The following is a 17,722-nucleotide window of genomic DNA, read 5'->3' on the forward strand; positions in this document are numbered from 1 at the left end:
CACTAGTTATAAGAATAAGACAGAGGTAAACAAAAGTACAAAGGCGAGCTTAACTCTGATAGAGTTTTCTTCCAGCAACACCCAAAGTGGAAAGGAGCATCAATGTCAGCGGATACTGTAATACTAATTCCTGAATCTTATATGAATAGAAGGAGATTCTATTGTACTTTTTTATGTTTGTTACCTCATAACTCTGTCAGTCCTGAACCGATTTGGAAAATTCTTTTTTTATCTGAAAAGATATACTTACAGATTGGTCTCACGGAAGTTTTATCAAAATCGGTTAAGTAGTTTACATTTTAGATCGAAATAATAAGTCTTGTCACAATTAAAATCAGTTTTTTTTGGGACACAATTTCTAATTGTTAATAAACCTTTTATTGTTTAACCTGTCGAAGTTAATAGGTCTCTTCCATCGAGGTTTCTATTGAGTTAAAGGCATCGCTTTTAGCAATAAGGCCGTTTATTGTTATCCCAGTGTAAACATTACTTGTAATTGTGTGATATCTATAATAACTTTCACTAGATGGTACAATGATATCAAACACATTGCAATAAGTTAGTGTATGCAGGTGGCGTGGGACCGTTCTTTATAGTAGCTTATCAGAGAGGGCTACGTTCAGCAGTGGACAGTAATGTTTCGGAGGAAACAATAAAGAGTATCTATCTATAATACCTTAGTGGTGATCCCTTGACCCTGCCGTTGGACGAGTTGTTCGAGGGAGATTGGCTGTGGAGCCGGGCGGACGGCGAATTAGCTAGCAACTGGTCGGTGGTCGCGCTGTTGTTTGATGGGGAGTGACTCCTCAAGTGACCTGGTTACACACAGACAGAATTGACAAGGTTAAAAAGGTGATAAAAGATAAAAAAAAATTAAAAAAGAAAAATGTTAAAAAATATTAATGCGCTCAAGCAACCAAAAATGTCCTATATGTATAAACGATTTTGTTACCTCGATTATTATGGTCTATTATGGGCCATAACTGTGTTTAGTTTTTTAATTAAATTCATAAACAGAGTATACTGTTTCGCCCATGATACCCCCCATGCGTTGCCATTCCTGAGGACTCAGGCGTTATTCTTCTGTACCCAGTAAATTCACAAACCGAAACATAGCCATGCAAACACAACTACTTCACGGTAGAAACACGAATGGGACAGAGGTAGCCAAGCAAACGACTATTGTACAAAGTCTCCCTCTGACTGTATTTATAAGAGACTTAGCATATAAGTTGTTTTTTACGACTGTGGATTTTTGTAATAAATAAACAAATACGAGTAAATCCTGATATGTGTTTGGAATCTGTCATTAGTTACGTTACCATATCACAGGTGAGAGATCGTATTGTTTTTTTATTTATTTTATTTTATTTTATTGCCACATAAAACAGATCACAACCGTAAAAAACTTAAGTAATAATTACATTTGTGATTCGGCTAGGTTATAATCCAATCACATTATGTGCACAGCTTGAGTAATTCATTAAAAGCAAACACATAAAAAGAAATACTTAAAATGGTATATAAATATATAAAAGATAAAACTATATAAAAAAAAAACATATTTTCCAATATATTCTACAAAATAGAAAACAAGTTCTTCCTAAAGAGCAAATCTTTTGTACCGAATATGTCGATGGATTTGTGGTCGAGCAGTAAGTCGTTGTAATGACGACACATCCTTACCACAGGATTGTAATAACAAGTGTTATTTTTGTAGACTTATTTATTTTTGTATCTAACGGTAATAAGTCGTTAATGTTCTTTACTGACATATAATTTGGTATTTGAGTATGCGTGTAACTTAGACTTGATTAGGTGTTATTGTGGTAAAACACGCTAAAGTTTTATATGTATGTAACCGTTACTGACCTGATGAATTGTGTGCATCGGCGGGCTGGTGACGGCGGGTGGAGGGCGAGCTGCCGCCCAACGCCGCCGTCGTGGGTAACTGCAGGCCTTCTTCAGGGAATCCTGCATACATATTAATTTAATTAGGATGGGATATAGAACACAGATATTCTTTAGTATCCAGAAATCACTTAATTTGAGATACGGTAGAGAAATTACTGATTATAGGGGCACAACTCATTAGAATTCCGGAATGGTAATAAATGATGGGGTACTATGGGTATTTGAAATATTTTATGTATATTGAATAAAAACTTAGGTTGACCTTATTGGGAACCACGTAAAGGTCGAACCCGAAAAGTAACTTGATTATTTTTTTCTGAATTCATCACTAAGGGCCAACAGGCCTGTTTCATTCTCATCTGTCATCCCTTACTGGTGTCCCACCAGTGTAGACTGATAGCGCAGGCGGGATTACCATTCCATTATCACCCATTAAAAAAAACACATTTCACCTTCCGATCTGTCCATAGGCTACAGTGACCGTTGATTATCAGACGGGTTGTATGCTTATTTGTCACCTTCGTGGTATAAAAAAGATAGCGTGTTATCTAGTTTTTTTTTTATATTATTTTTAAAACATCTTACCACCATTATCACTGCTGTCAGCAACACTCGCGTTACTCCTACAGTAGGCTGCGTTCAGATCGACGTGCACGGTCGGCGTGGGCACTTCTCCCCAGTTCCCGTTCCACCTCTCCGGGTTCCCGTCCCACCCCACCCCGTTCGTCACCTCATCCCACTTCTGTCCGTTCTCGTCCCAAGTCTGCGCGCTCTCGGCCCATGTTCGTATGTTGTTCGAGTTGTCGACCCATGTCTCTCGCTCGGGTTGGCACCACTGGTTGTCGTTTTGGGATTCAGTCCACGGGGTGACTACGGGGAGGGTCAATCGGCCCCCGGGGGTGCTGCTGCGTCGCCGCCGGTCTATAAGGCTCTCTCGTTCACGACCTTTGTGTTCCGGAACTGCATATGTTGCTTCTACTGTAATTAAAATAAAAACAGTACCGTAAAAATTAAAAAAAAAAAAAGTTTAATCAGTTAATACTTGTAATTTCCCAAACTTTTTAAGACACTGTACAATGTCTAAACCCATCATGAAATATTCTCTTATCCGTAGGTGTCGTAAGAGGCGACTAAGGAAGGACGAGGTATAGGAAGGCAGCAGCGTCCCTCGTCATCACCAAAAGTCTAATTTCGGTTGCCAACTCGCCTGCTAAGCGTGGCAACTACTGGCAAATTATGAAGGAGGCCTATGTTTAACAGTAGACGGTTAACGGTTGATATGAATGAATGAAATATCATCGGTACATACCCGAGTTCATGCCGTTCATTATATCGCGCATGTTGTCCTGTTGTAGTCCCGGCGACCTCAGTTGCTCGGCGGTTGGCGTCTTGCTTCTACCCAATTGGCTGTTATTATTTGCTGGCGCTGTAAATACCGTCAACATTATAGTGCGTAGTGGTTTTTTTTATACAACTTAGAATGGCAAACAAGCTGATGGCCCACCTGATGGAAAGTGGCAATCGTCGCCTATAGACGTGAGCAGTACCATGGACATAACAGAGTATACAGTTTCGCCCATGATACCCCCCATGCGTTGCCATTCCTGAGGACTCGGGTGTTATTCCTCTGTACCCAGTAAATTCACGCCATATCCCACCTTTCAAACTGAAACACAACTGCTTCACGGTTGAAACACGAATGGGACAGAGGTAGCCAAGCAATCGACTTTTGTACAAAGTTTCCCTCTAATATAATATAATATAAAATAAAATCTTATCAGTTTCCATACGAAATATAAAATGTCTGGTTACTTTTAATTGAGCAAGTTGTCATCTCCTTAATATATTTATATGTCTGGTTAGCATACTTATTTCTTGCATATTTTTCGTGAACAGTATTTATATATTTTTATGTATTTGTGTAGGCGTTATATGCATGTATGTATATGTGTATATGTATGTATGTATTTGTATATATATATATATATATATATATATATATATATATATATAATAATGAGTAGGGATAATTTTTATATTATTATATGTATTACATCTCCCGTATCTAGAACTAACAAAATTTTTTATCGTGCCTCCTACTAAATTGTTTATAATTACTCCTCTCTATTCAAAGGTTGCCTGAAAGAGATCGCTCTTAGCGACAAGGTCGCCCATTGTTTTCTCACTGTGATTATTTCTTGTAATTATTTATATTTATAATAAGTTTACTATTGTAATCGGTATCTATCCGCGCGCGGAACGGGCGCGCGGCGCGGCGCCACACGCGCAGCGTGGTCTCCTGCAGCGACGGACACTCCTTCAGCACCTGCAACGATCCATAATCAATAATCGATATTTTTTCCCGGATATCAAGTTCGATATTTTTCCATGATTCCCCATAAATAAAAAAGTCTGTGTTTTGTGGACGTATGACAATGATATATTGACATTGACATAACCATATTAACAGTAGGTTAGGTTTTTTTTAATGGATGATAATGGAATGGTCACCCTACCCGCGCTATCGGTATACACCGGCGGGGCACCAGTGAAGGATGATAGGTGAGGATGAAACAGGTCAGTTAGCCCATCGTGACGAATTAAACAAGAATTTTTCACAATGGTTTCCAGGGGGAACCACGTGGAGGTCGACCTAATAGGGCATATTGTTAGCAATGGGGCTGTCAAACTCCATTGCTAACAATCCCTTTCCCCACACTCCTGCATTGGGAACGTACAACAGGGGAAGTAAACATAATAACATGTTTGCTTAGATTATACAGGTAGAGTATCGAGCCTCATGAACGAGACAACTTTTTGTCAGCTAATTCTCAAATTATTTGAATTGTTTTTTTTATTAATGTTCTATATACTTACGCACACAATGTATCTTGATGTATCTATATTTAATAATTTAATAAATAAAATGAATTTTTGCCTATTAAAAAGGTGCAGAAATTATAAGACAAAATAAATATAGAAGTTATAAAGGAATCACTCATAACAATTTTCACGCAAAAATGTATGAAAAAGTTGACCCGCTCTTCTCGAAACATTTGTATGGAGACACTATTTATATAATCTAAGCAAGTATGTAAGATAATTTTGTGGGAGTATGAACGAAACAAGTTCTAATTACTTTTATATTTTGATATGGAATTAGTTTTAAATAGATGTAATTGATTTGGATTAAGCATGTTGTACATGTGTTTGACATAAATAACAAAAAATATAACTACAAAATCACACATTTTTCTTTTTAAATATTTATCTCTATAAATGCTATATTATAAAACATCAAAAATATTTTGCACAAGAATTGATAAAACAAAAAAATTTAATCTAAGTTAAGAATTTAAATGAAAATTATAAGAAATACGTGAATATTTGCTATTTTTTAATTGTATTATATATTATATGTACAACTTGTCACTTGTATATATGACGATAAATAAATAGATAAAAATAAGTAACATCAACAAAAAAAAAAATCATATCAAAAATTAATGCACAAATTATATCTACATTTTATGGTCCTTCGAGCCGGATATAATTAATAAAATCAAATAATAAAATATGTCCATTTGCCTTTCAATGAGATACTAATAATATTGCAGACTTTGCTAATATTATTATTACGCAAGCTGAACATCAGATTGTAAACAGGGTAGTAAACAGATAGTAGACAACAACAAGATTATAATCGACAGTAGCATCAAGCAAATGATGCACCAGCGGCAAGATGATGAAACCCACCTGTACTACATGCTGGTGCGGTGAGTGCCTGACATCAGTGTCACCGATCTGTAATAGAAGATCTCCTTCTCGCAATCCCGCACAGCGACTGCGATCTAATACCTGTCACGTGAATATGTTTTATTATTATTTATATAGTTCTTTATTCGTTTATATAAATAAAATGTATACGGCTTACTTGGAAAAAAAAAAAAGAAAAATAAAGATAAATAATTACTAAGTAAGTCATCATAAACGTTATTTAAAAGTGGGCACTGCTGTTATGTTAACAAAACTGGAAAATGAATCTATGCAACTATCTAGAAGTATCGATACAAAAAATAAAATAAACGAATGTTCATTGTTGCACTTACAACTATATATAAAGATGTTTCTATGCAAAATATCGATAGGTATCATGACACTTTAGTACCTTATAGTGTAACATTTTCAGATTTAATGAATCGGTTGCATAGAAATCAAATAAACATTTGTTTTATTATTTAATTTATTTGTATTACTTTCAGCATATAAATAACAACAAACATAGAGAGACATACACAAAAAAAAAAGAGAAAAATATACCTATACAAAAAAATGGAAAATATATATAAGAAGTAATATATTTTTTCTGTCTGTGCGTGTGCTATAATAACAAAATGGTCACAACTAAGTTTATTGCTTTGCTATAATAGAGAAAAACACTAATGTTGTCAAACCGACCTTCTTGACCTTCTGTCCGTGCACGCTGTCGGCGATGGTGAAGCCGAAGCCGGCGGCGCCGCGCCGCAGCCGCACGCGCAGCTCGCGGCCCGCGCCCTGCGCCGGCGCCGCGCCGTCCGCCGCCGAGCCCGCCGCCGCCGCCGCCGCCGCCGCCGCCGCCACACCGTTATGGGAGCCGTGCTCTGTGGTGACACATTTTATTTTTTATTTTTGTATTATTGAAAGTAGTCTACGATTGATCACCATCTTATCTGATTGAAAGCGATGATGTGGTCTAAGATGGGCTCGTGGGCCCACAGATAGTCTATTCACATTTGCCTTAAATTAGTACAGAGGGCCTACCATGAAATGTTTTCCGAAATTTCGGATCCGAACGAAACACAAATTTGATGTTAAAATTACATGATACGTACCGTTAAAAAATATTAAAAATGCTAAAGTATCGTTCCTTTTTACTTTTATGGTAGGATTTGTGACAAATGAAATGTTAAGCAACATTTGTAGGGTCGATTTTGGTACGAACAAAAACACGAAATTGAGCCCGAAAATTCGGAATTTTATTTCATGGTAAACCCCTAGATTATGTTTAGATGTAAAATTATATATACCTTAGTAAATTTTAACTAGTAAATCTTAGGATTTACCAACATTTTTAGTTCACACCAAACCAAATTTAATCTACTTTTCTAATAACAAATACGAGCACAAAAACCTAATTATGTCTAAATATTATGTCTAAAATCTATTCTATATTCACATCAGACACATATGAATGTACTGGCTTTTACAGTAATATTTAAAAATTTAATACATTACTGTAGAATGTAGAATTAAAAAAAAAATAAGGGTATCCATACCATTAGCTATGGACAGCAGGTGGTCAGCGGAGGAGCACCTGGGGGAGCAGTTCCAGGGTCGGTGGTGGCCAGTTCATCCAGGTCGAACGAGCGCGACATCAGCCGCCGCTGCGCCTGCCCGCCCTGTCCACTCTGACCCACTTGTCCGCAGTCCGGCTCGTCTTCGCCGGGGTTGGCTTCCACGTGGTTGGGCGAGTCCAGGTTGAATCTGCGCAGTTTAAATTAGGATTACGTAAAATTGTCATTAATGTTATGCTAATGAAGTCTGATGGAAAGATAGAAGTTATGACAATAAAAAAATATTTTATTTCTTCAAGTTTTAAGTTTCTAAACAAAAATAAAAAGTTTTGAAATTCATCGGTCTAGAGACAGGGAGAGATAGAAAAGATTTTTGGTTCCGAATTGGATGGTAGAATAAAATAACCAGTTATATTGTTATTAGTTTAAATTAAAAAAAAATCTATATTATATAGAATTTTATCAAGACTGACCTAAATAAAACATTATTAGGAGAGGGAAGGGGTAATTCTGGCCTATTACACATTCCTTCCCGTCCTTTATGGCAGTCTATGGGGGACCCCTATGTTCAGCAGTGGACGTTAATGGCTAAGATGATCATGATGATGACAAATTACTTATATATCATTACAACAATTTAAAAATATAATTAGAGATATCTATCAATTGTCTAGTACTCAGAAATGGCAACACATGGGGGGTATCATGGGCGAAACAGTATACTCTGTTATGTCCATGGTACTGCTCATGTCTATAGGCGACGGTTACTACTTTCCATCAGGTGGGCCGTCGGCTTGTTTGCCATTCTAAGTTGTATAAAAAAAATCGATTTTCAGAGTTTGTGTACAAAGAAGGAATAGAATAATGATGATAATAATGATACCTGGTTCGAAGTGCCCTGGTCAGCTGCTGCATGGCGACAGCGTCCGACGTGGGCGGCGTGTTGGCGTCCACGGCGCGGGTGCTCAGCACACGGGTGTTTGGGTCCTCAGAGTCGAACGACAGAGGGTAACCTGCAAATAATTTATTATGCTTATAAAGTTACATTCTGTAATAAAACCGACTTGGAAAATTCTTTCTTTATCTTAAATCCTAAAGATTGGTATTATAGAAATTTCATCAAAATCGGTCTAGTTTTTTGGCAATTGAAGTCGGTTTTATTTATGGGACACAATTTTTATTCGAATACATTTTTTTTGTAACAACACCGTACTTAGTAACCGTCCTGATATTTCAAAAATACAGTAAAATGATCAGAAATAATTTATTATAGGCTATACCTATCATCATTTTTCATCTTAATACCATTATTCATCTTATAATGTCGATTACAGCTCGTTCTTGGTACGATCTCTTTCTGTTAAAATATTATTGTGCCTTTATAAAAAGGCTTACTAAAATGTGGCAAAATATTTAATTTAAACACTAATTCATCATCATCATCATCACATCAGCCTTTAACTGTCCACTGAACATAAACCCTCCCTTGGGGTTTTTTGCCAGTAGTTGCCACGTTTGGTAGGCGGATTGGCAACCGTAGCCAGGCTTTAGAGATGTTTTAAGAGGGACGCTGCTGCCCATCTCCTACATATTTACAATATTCCCATATACTTACAATAATATATACATACTTAAAATATATAAAATAGAAGAGAATGAATGAGGAAGGTGAAAAGAGAACATAGGTAAACAGTACTACATAGTATTTCTAAGTAAGATTACATAAAATCTGACGCAATGTCTGGCGGTAATAAATTACCGCGCCGTAATGATCCGTTATATACTATTACGGCAGAATTATGAGGCGAGGCGGACTCCCATATGGGCTGCCGAACGATTTCCGCTCCATACAACTTTCAATTTTATGTATGAAATATTAAGTGTCACGGACTAGTTGCTTACATTTAGATTCATGAGATTGAGCACGCTGGATGGAAGTATAAATGTAAATTAAATTTTACAATAGAATTTTTCTTTACATAAAAAAAATTTAAAAATTCTAAAAGTTTAAAATAGCCTTAAAAAATATAAAATTATAAAAAGTTATTACTATACTGCAGGAATTTGTCAATTAAATTTAATTTTTTTTAGACGATTTTTTATTTATGTTACAATTTTATACTGTACTCATGAAACAACAGTTAGGAATTAATATAATTGCGGTCGATTTACAATAGTTTGCATTAGCAAGTTACACCAATATGCAACCATCAGAACAATACGGAACTATTATGTCGCTAGTATTGCTATTCGAGAGTACGAAACGCCTCAATTTCAATATAGATTCAGTGGAATTTATTTTAAGAGCAATCCAACAGTTTGACTTCCACGCGGTACCTCTTGGAAACTATCGTGGTTAATTCCTGGGGAATCCATCGTCAGGATCAATTGGACTGACTTCATTCTCACCTATCACCTCTCACTGATGTCCCATCAACGTATTTGTAACCACTGTAACGGGCCTTTTCTTATAATTTCGTTTTTAAAAGCCCTGTTTTAATACTTATTTATCTAGTAAAACTCCTGATTCGGGTTAGCGATTTGTTTAATAAATTAATCGCCGATTACATATACCAAGCGTTCCATATCAGCACCTAATTACCTATACGAGACTTATGATGTGAAAAATTTTCATGTTTTCATTGGAGTATGAAAGTAAATATGTTACGTATACTTGACGTACGTAATCAGAGTTGAAGAGTTCATTGTTAGCCGTGACTCACAGACTACGAAGCATAGTACCTCACATAACACACCTATATAGAAGTGTTTTATAAACAAGGCTAGATACCTTCATGATATATTCAGATGACGTCACTTATGTGACAAAACATTGTTTTTTTTTTATGGGTGTAAATGGTATGGTAACTTCGCCTGCGCTAACGGGATACGCTGGCGGAGCACCAGTGAAGGGTGATAGATGAGAATGAAAACAGGCCAGTTAGCCCGTCATGATGAATTCATCAGGAATTAACCATGATAGTTTCCAGGGAGAACCGCGACGAGGTCGACCTGGTTGGGTATATTGCTAGTAATGGGATTCTCAGTCTTCATTACTAACAATCCCTTTCCCCCTACATTGTTATATTAAGGACCAGATGGTTTTTTATTATCACTTACTAGTCTATATAAATGATCATGGATTAGTGACTCATTTGAATAGGGTAGGACCAATTTGTAAATTTTTTTTAATGTTCATAAGACTGATAAAGTTTCTTTTTTTTTAAATAGGAAGATTTGTACGTCTGCTAGATTAGATTAAAAAAAAATTTAACGATTACCTGTTTGGACATGTTTAAGAGATTTAGTACTAACATAAGATAAACGCTCATATCTGCGATGAAGTAACTATTACTAATCAGATAAGAGGTTACTCTGATGAGGCAAATGGTGCTAAAATAATATAAAAAACTCATCCTTGATAACGCAGTTGGCATTAAAACAAGGTAAGAATTCATCCCTGCGGACGCAACTGGCATTAAATGAGATGAGAATTCATCCCTGATGATCCCTGAGACAGTTTGCCGTGTGGATTCGGCACAAAGGGCCACTCCTTCCTTTCCCTTGGGTGCCGTAAGAGGTGACTAAGGGAGGGCGAGAGATGGGCAGCAGCATCCCTCTTAAAATATCTCTAAAGCCTAACTGCGGTTGACAATCCGCTTGCCAAGCGTGACAACTACTGGCAAAACTCCCAACGGGGGGATTATGTTCAGCAGTGGACAGTTAAAGGCTGATATGATGACGACGATACAGTTGGAATTAAAATGAGATGAGAACTCACCCCTGACGAGGCAGCTAGTACTAAATATAAGGCGACTCACCCCGGACGAGGTGCAGCGTGACATCGGTGCCGGGTGCGATGGACTGGAACATCTGCGCTACCTGAGCTTGAGTGAGGCCTCGCACCGCACGCGAACCGACCCCCACCACCACATCGCCGGGACGGAGAGCGCCTGGGGACAACAAGTCGGTTATACATTTGTAAAAGCTGGAATAAGATGCTGTACATAATTATTATAATGTAAAGTACTAAATCAAGACATATTGTCCATATCCGATTGCCAATGAGTTCAGGGTAATATTTTAGGTATATATATATATATATATATATATATATATATATATATATATATATATATATATATATAATTTGGTTTAATAGCGTGACGAACATTTATAAATAGAGTGCACAAAAAAATTAGATTTGACTTTTTTGTGGGGCGCTTTAGGCTATCATGATGAAAGTGTAAAATAAATATGTCGGCATTTGGGTCTAGTATGTTTTCTTACCTTATGAAATTTGAAAGGGGGAGGGGATTGTTAATGATTCGGACTACCTTTGCTAGCAATATGAAATCACCGTGCTGAATTCGAGGTGTATTCACCACGATGGACTAACTGATCTGCCTTTTTTTCATTCTCACCTATCATCCCTCACTGGTGTCCCCCCAGCGCATACAGTTAGCATAGGCGGGATTACCATTCCATTATCATCCATTAAAAAATGAACATTGAAGAATTATTAACAGATAAGAAAGATTCTATAGGGCCAACCTTGTACAGGCAAACGCAGGACAAGGAAAGATTTTTTTTTTTATACAACTTAGAATGGCAAACAAGCTGACGGTCCACCTGATGGAAAGTGGTAACCGTCGCCTGTAGACATGAGCAGTACCATGCACATAACAGAGTATACTGTTTCGCCCATAATACCCCCATGCGTTGCCATTCCTGAGGGCTCAAGTGTTATTCCTTTGTACCCAGTAAATTCACGCCATATCCCACCCTTCAAACCGAAACACAGCCATGCAAACACAGCTGCTTCACGGTAGAAACACGAATGGGACAGAGGTACCCAAGCAATTGACTTTTGTACAAAGTCTTCCTCTGGTAGTGTAACCTCACAAACAACAATATAGGACGACCTCTCATTAGATAAAGAAATGACCTCAAATTTGATGCAAAGAATCAATGGGTGCACTCATAGAAACCTAGACCTGTAGCTTTATTATTGTAATATAATAATTCATACCATCTATCCAGGCGGGACTGTGAGGAACGATACTGCGGATCTGAAGATAGCCTTCCGTCTCGGGTATACCTTCTGCTCCAATTAACGTGAAACCGAGACCCTGTGAATAAAAAATACAGTATTATTTTTAGGAAAATTCTATATATCTTAATTACCTAATTAATTTGTCCAATTATATAATATAGCAAAATGTAGATTGTAGATATTCAATTTGGGTCGGAATTAGATAAAGGACTGTACTCTGAGATGTTTTTTTTTGTACAGACTGTTAGAGTAAACAACCTCAATGGTAAAAATAATTATTCTTTTTTATTATTGACATTCTATTGTAGTGCTAGTCTATTAATAAAATTTGAAGATCGATATCTTTTTTCTGTTATTTATTATTTTATAAAGCTTTATCCAACACAAACAAGATAGCTGTTAAGTATAGGACCATTCTGAGTAATTGCGTTGCCATTCCTGAAGACACAGTTGTTATTCCTTTGTACCAAGTAAATTCATGCCATATCCCACCCTTCAAACCGAAACACAGCCATGCAAACACAACTGCTTCACGGTTGAAATACGAATGGGACAGAGGACTCAAGCAATCGACTTTTGTACAAAGTCTTCCTCTGGTCTGGATTACCGTTCTATTATCATCCATTAAAAAAAAACTTTTTTAATCATAATTTAGATTTGTATCTTAACAAAATTTTGTTATAGTATTACGTTAGATTACCTGAGTACTCTTGGTGAGGGTGAGAGTGAATCGCTCTCCGCGTAGCTCTCCCGTCGGCGTGGCGCCGTTTGCTTGACTGTTGCCGCCATTTTCCGCTGCTAATTTTTCAGCTAAAATAATAATCATCATTTTACAATACTGGATAATGGGAAATTAAGAACTTACTTTACTTTCCGACAAGTGTTTCGACTTTATACGAAAGTTCCTTACTTAAATTATCTATCTATCAATCTATCTTATTGTTTTTATCCTGTCTTATTAATTTCTATTATACATGTCTATAGGGAACGGTTTTTTTTAAAGTATTTTATTTTTATTTATATATATTTACATTATATTAATCTTAGTATTTTTTATTTTATTTTATTGCATTTGAGTATTCTGACATAAAACTGGGAGAGAATGCTTTTAGCATTAAGTTCGCTATGTACACATATTTGTACTAATGAATAAATAAATAAATACATATTTATTTTTTATTTTATTTTATTTTATTGCCACATAAAACAGATCACAACCGTAAAAAACTTAAGTAATAATTACATTTGTGATTCGGCTAGGTTATAATGCAATCACATTATGTGCACAGCTTGAGTAATTCATTAAAAGCAAACACATAAAATAAAAAGAAATACTTAAAATGCTATACAAATACATAAAATATAAAACTATATAAAACAAAAAATATTTTCAATCATATTCTACAAAATAGAAAACAAGTTCTTCCTAAAAATCAAATATTATGTATGTATGTTTCAACCGTAAAGCAGTTGTGTTTGCATGGCTGTGTTTCGGTTTGAAGGGTGGGATGTGGCGTGAATTTACTGGGTACAGAGAAATAACACCCGAGTCCTCAGGAATGGCAACGCATGGGGGGTATCATGGGCGAAACAGTATACTCTGTTATGTCCATGGTACTGCTCATGTCTATAGGCGACGGTTACCATTTTCCATCAGGTGGGCCGTCAGCTTGGTTGCCATTGTAAGTTGTATAAAAAAAAATAAAAAAGGAGATAAGTTCTTATTTGCTTACATCGTTTCTAATGTTATTATTACTATGTTTTAGTGCAATAAAGAATATTTACAAGAATTGTTTTTTTTTTGTTTGCAATAGACATATACAAAAAAAATACTTAACGGATTTTAAAAAAATATTTAGTAACATAGAACTGCGTTGCAGGGAGTCAGTGGATGCAGGTGGCTCAGGACCGTTCTTTATGGCAGTCTATGGGGGAGGCTTATGTCCAGCAGTGGACGGATGACGGCTGAAATGATGATGATGATAGAACTGAATCCGGGGCGAGTGCCTAGCGTTATATAAAAAGGCACATGGAGGACAATTAGTTATAGAAAGTGCTTCCATCTAAACTACCTTGGGAACCATTGATGTTCAAAATGTTTGTACACACTTGGAAAATAATTATTTCCTGTCCGTTCGCGTTGCCCGTACATCTTTCACGGCAGTTAGTCATTATGTATGAATAATTCCAACAATTATGTTCATTCACCGCGACTTTTACTTCGACGATTGCGATCATTTGCATGCGAATCTCAGAAGGCATGTCTATTTACATATTTGTAGTGAGAACGAGTTGTTAAAGGGATATATATATATATATATATATATATATATTTAGTATATATATATATATATTATTTAGTATTCATAGTATTTACCAGAGGGAGACTTTGTACAAAAGTCGATTGCTTTACCTCTGTCCCATTCGTGTTTCTTAAGCAATAGGGGGTGTCATGGGCGAAAAAACTTTTTTGTCCATGGTACTGCTCATGTCTATAGGCGACGGTTACCACTTTCCATCATGGGCCGTCAGCTTGTTTGCCATTCTAAGTTCATAAAAAAAAATATATACATAGGTATATATATATTAGGCATGGGCAATATGGATACCGATTTGATATCTATATATTGGGTTACTCTGGACGTTGATGGTGGAAAAAAGTCGTGGTTAATTCTAGTGGAATTTGTTACGATGGGCTAACTGATCTGCTTTTTCATCCTCACCTGTCATCCCTCACTGGTGCCCCGCCAGCGTATCCCAATAACACAGGCGGGGTTACCATTCCATTATCACCCATTAAAAAAATACTTATAATATTATATTATAATAATATTATTATTACCTGTTCTCTAGATAACAACTGAGCACTGACCTTAATAAGATATTGTAACCTGAGTACAGTAATTAATATTGTTGCATGGCCTCAAAATTTGCATTATAGGCGATTCTCATACGCATTGTTGGCATTATAAAAGGTATGTTGTGTAAATTTTAGCATTTTATAAAATAATTATTTTATTTTTTATGTATTATTATTATTTACATATGTAGTTGTATACAGTTATTTTTTATTGTATTAAATATATTAAATTTTTACTAGATATTATTCAGTTTATTTTTAGCTGTACGGTTATTACCCTTGTACATTTTACAGTTTTCTTTCAGCTTCTCAAAGGTTGACTGTAAGAGATCCCTTTATAGGACAAGTCCGCAATTGTACATTCAATCTTTTAATGTATCCAAAATAAATGTACAATAAAGATTTTACAATACAATACAATTAGCCGTGTCCGTGTGGTTCCGGCATAGAATGGACCACTCCTTTTGTCGTGGGGGTTGTAAGAGGCACTAAGGGAACTTAACTGCCATATATAAAACATTACCAAAGCTAACTGCGTTTGCTTACCCACTCTTAATATCAAGTTAAGAGAGGGCATCGAAATCACAATGCTTTTATAAGACGTTACGGTACTCTAAACATTAATTGTTTTTTATATGTATAATAAGTATTTTGCAAATAAAATCCACCACGGGAAAGCAGTGAAGCTTTATTTATTTATTCTTTATTGACCACATTACAAAAAAAAATCTGGTACATAAGGCGGACTTAATACTACTAAGTTTTGAATGTAAATAAATAAATAAATATATACGGACAATTCACACAGATTGAGCTAGCCCCAAAGTAAGTTCGAGACTTGTGTTATGGGATACTAACTCAACGATACTATATTTATAATAGATACATATATAGATAAACATCCAAGACCCAGGACAATCAGGAAAAGATCGTTTTCCATCATGACCTGGCCGGGGATCGAACCCAGGGCCTCCACGTCGCAGTCAGGCGTGTTGACCGCTGTAAATTAGAGTTATATATGTTATTACAAAGAAATGTGAAATATTTATTATATTACTAGCTGACTCGGTAAACGTTATTTTACCAAATACATTATTTCTAGAACTATACATAAAAATATATTGTATTACAATTATCGTCTTGCAACCCTATTGCGGCATATAAAAATTGAAATTAAACAACAGGGGTTGATCGTAAAAGCGTTAAAATTTGAATTTGTATGTATTTTTCAATGCTAAATCATATTAAAATAAAAATACAAAATTTTTTCAAAAAAATTAAAAAAAAATTTAAGGGTGGGTCACCCTTATCATTGTGGGGTATAAAAAATAGATGTTGGCCGATTCTCAGACCTACCCAATATGCACACAAAATTTCATGAAAATCGGTAAAGCCGTTTCGGAGGAGTTTGGTAACAAACACCGCGACACGAGAATTTTATATATTAGATATCGAAGTTATTATGGAAATCAGCCTATAAAGTCTGTTTTAAGGGCTGATTTTCAATCGACTTCAAATAAAGGAAGAGGTTCTATTTGATTGATTTTTTTTAATCTTTTGGTATGTCTTCTAAGAATTCTTTTTTTTTTTTTATCTTAAAAGATATATTTTCAGATTGGCCATAGAAATTTAGCGGGGTACTGCCTTGCCCACCTGATAATTGTTTTTATACAACTTAGAATGGCAAATAAGCTGACGGCTCACCTGATGGAAAGTGGTAACCGTCGCCTATAGACATGAGCAGTACCATGGACATAACAGAGTATACTGTTATCGCCCATAATACCCCCCCCCCCACCCCCCAATGCGTTGTCATTCCTAAGGACTCAGGTGTTATTCCCCTGTACCCTGTAAATTCACACCATATCTCACCCTTCAAACCGAAACACTGCCATGCAAACAACTGCTTCACGGTTGAAATACGAATGGGACAGAGGTACCCAAGCAATCAACTTTTGTACAAAGTTTCCCTCTGGTAATTTTGCAAATATTTGCAAAAATTACAACATACAAGTAAAAACAAACAGTGACAGATACACATAAAGAGAAAAAAAAGGAACATAGATATTTTTAAAGGTTTCTAATAATTTTAATTAAAATCTGTACATATTTTAAAAGCAACTTACCCCTCAATCTCCTAGCCTGCAGCACAGGGTTCTCGTACTGCGTTCTTCTGTTGATATGGTCCACATAGTACGACCCATATCTCTCATCGGTGACGCGCTCCCATCCGTATGGAAGTTCATCCTCTCCGCATTCACCTAGGGAGTGTTTCCGTACCCTTGCTAATCGTGGATCAAGCCAGTGTGACGTGCCGGTGTTGTGACTGGAAATAAACGGATTTGTTAAGAGTTTAAGCATATGATTAGCCTGATGATAAGTGGCCACCACAGTCTGACATTACATGTTTTACAATATAAACAAAAAAACTGTATTTTTTGTTTTATATTTGTACATTTTGTTCTTTGCCAAAGTTCAAGGTTTGCTGCACTTGTATTCTTCCCTGGTTTTTCATATGGATGTTCAAATTTGGTCATTAACTCAAAAAACAAAAGGCCG

At 36.0% G+C, this 17,722-nt stretch overlaps 1 protein-coding gene across 1 annotated transcript in view; it reads right to left on the reverse strand.

Annotated features, from left to right (window-relative positions):
• LOC113521914 (membrane-associated guanylate kinase, WW and PDZ domain-containing protein 1) overlaps positions 1-17,722 on the reverse strand; it is a 35,385-nt gene that overhangs the window by 12,674 nt on the left and 4,989 nt on the right. The window contains 14 exon segments of the mRNA XM_052896991.1: positions 677-815; positions 1,873-1,974; positions 2,500-2,892; positions 3,224-3,340; positions 4,144-4,240; positions 5,671-5,772; positions 6,373-6,554; positions 7,230-7,278; positions 7,281-7,437; positions 8,131-8,260; positions 11,069-11,200; positions 12,280-12,379; positions 13,004-13,113; positions 17,290-17,489. Of these exon segments, the coding sequence (XP_052752951.1) occupies positions 677-815; positions 1,873-1,974; positions 2,500-2,892; positions 3,224-3,340; positions 4,144-4,240; positions 5,671-5,772; positions 6,373-6,554; positions 7,230-7,278; positions 7,281-7,437; positions 8,131-8,260; positions 11,069-11,200; positions 12,280-12,379; positions 13,004-13,113; positions 17,290-17,489 (2,010 nt within the window).

The sequence above is a fragment of the Galleria mellonella genome, unplaced genomic scaffold, assembly GCF_026898425.1.
Source record: "Galleria mellonella isolate WM207_F2 unplaced genomic scaffold, CSIRO_AGI_GalMel_v1 utg352, whole genome shotgun sequence".
In the NCBI taxonomy this organism is placed as follows: Eukaryota; Metazoa; Arthropoda; class Insecta; order Lepidoptera; family Pyralidae; genus Galleria; species Galleria mellonella.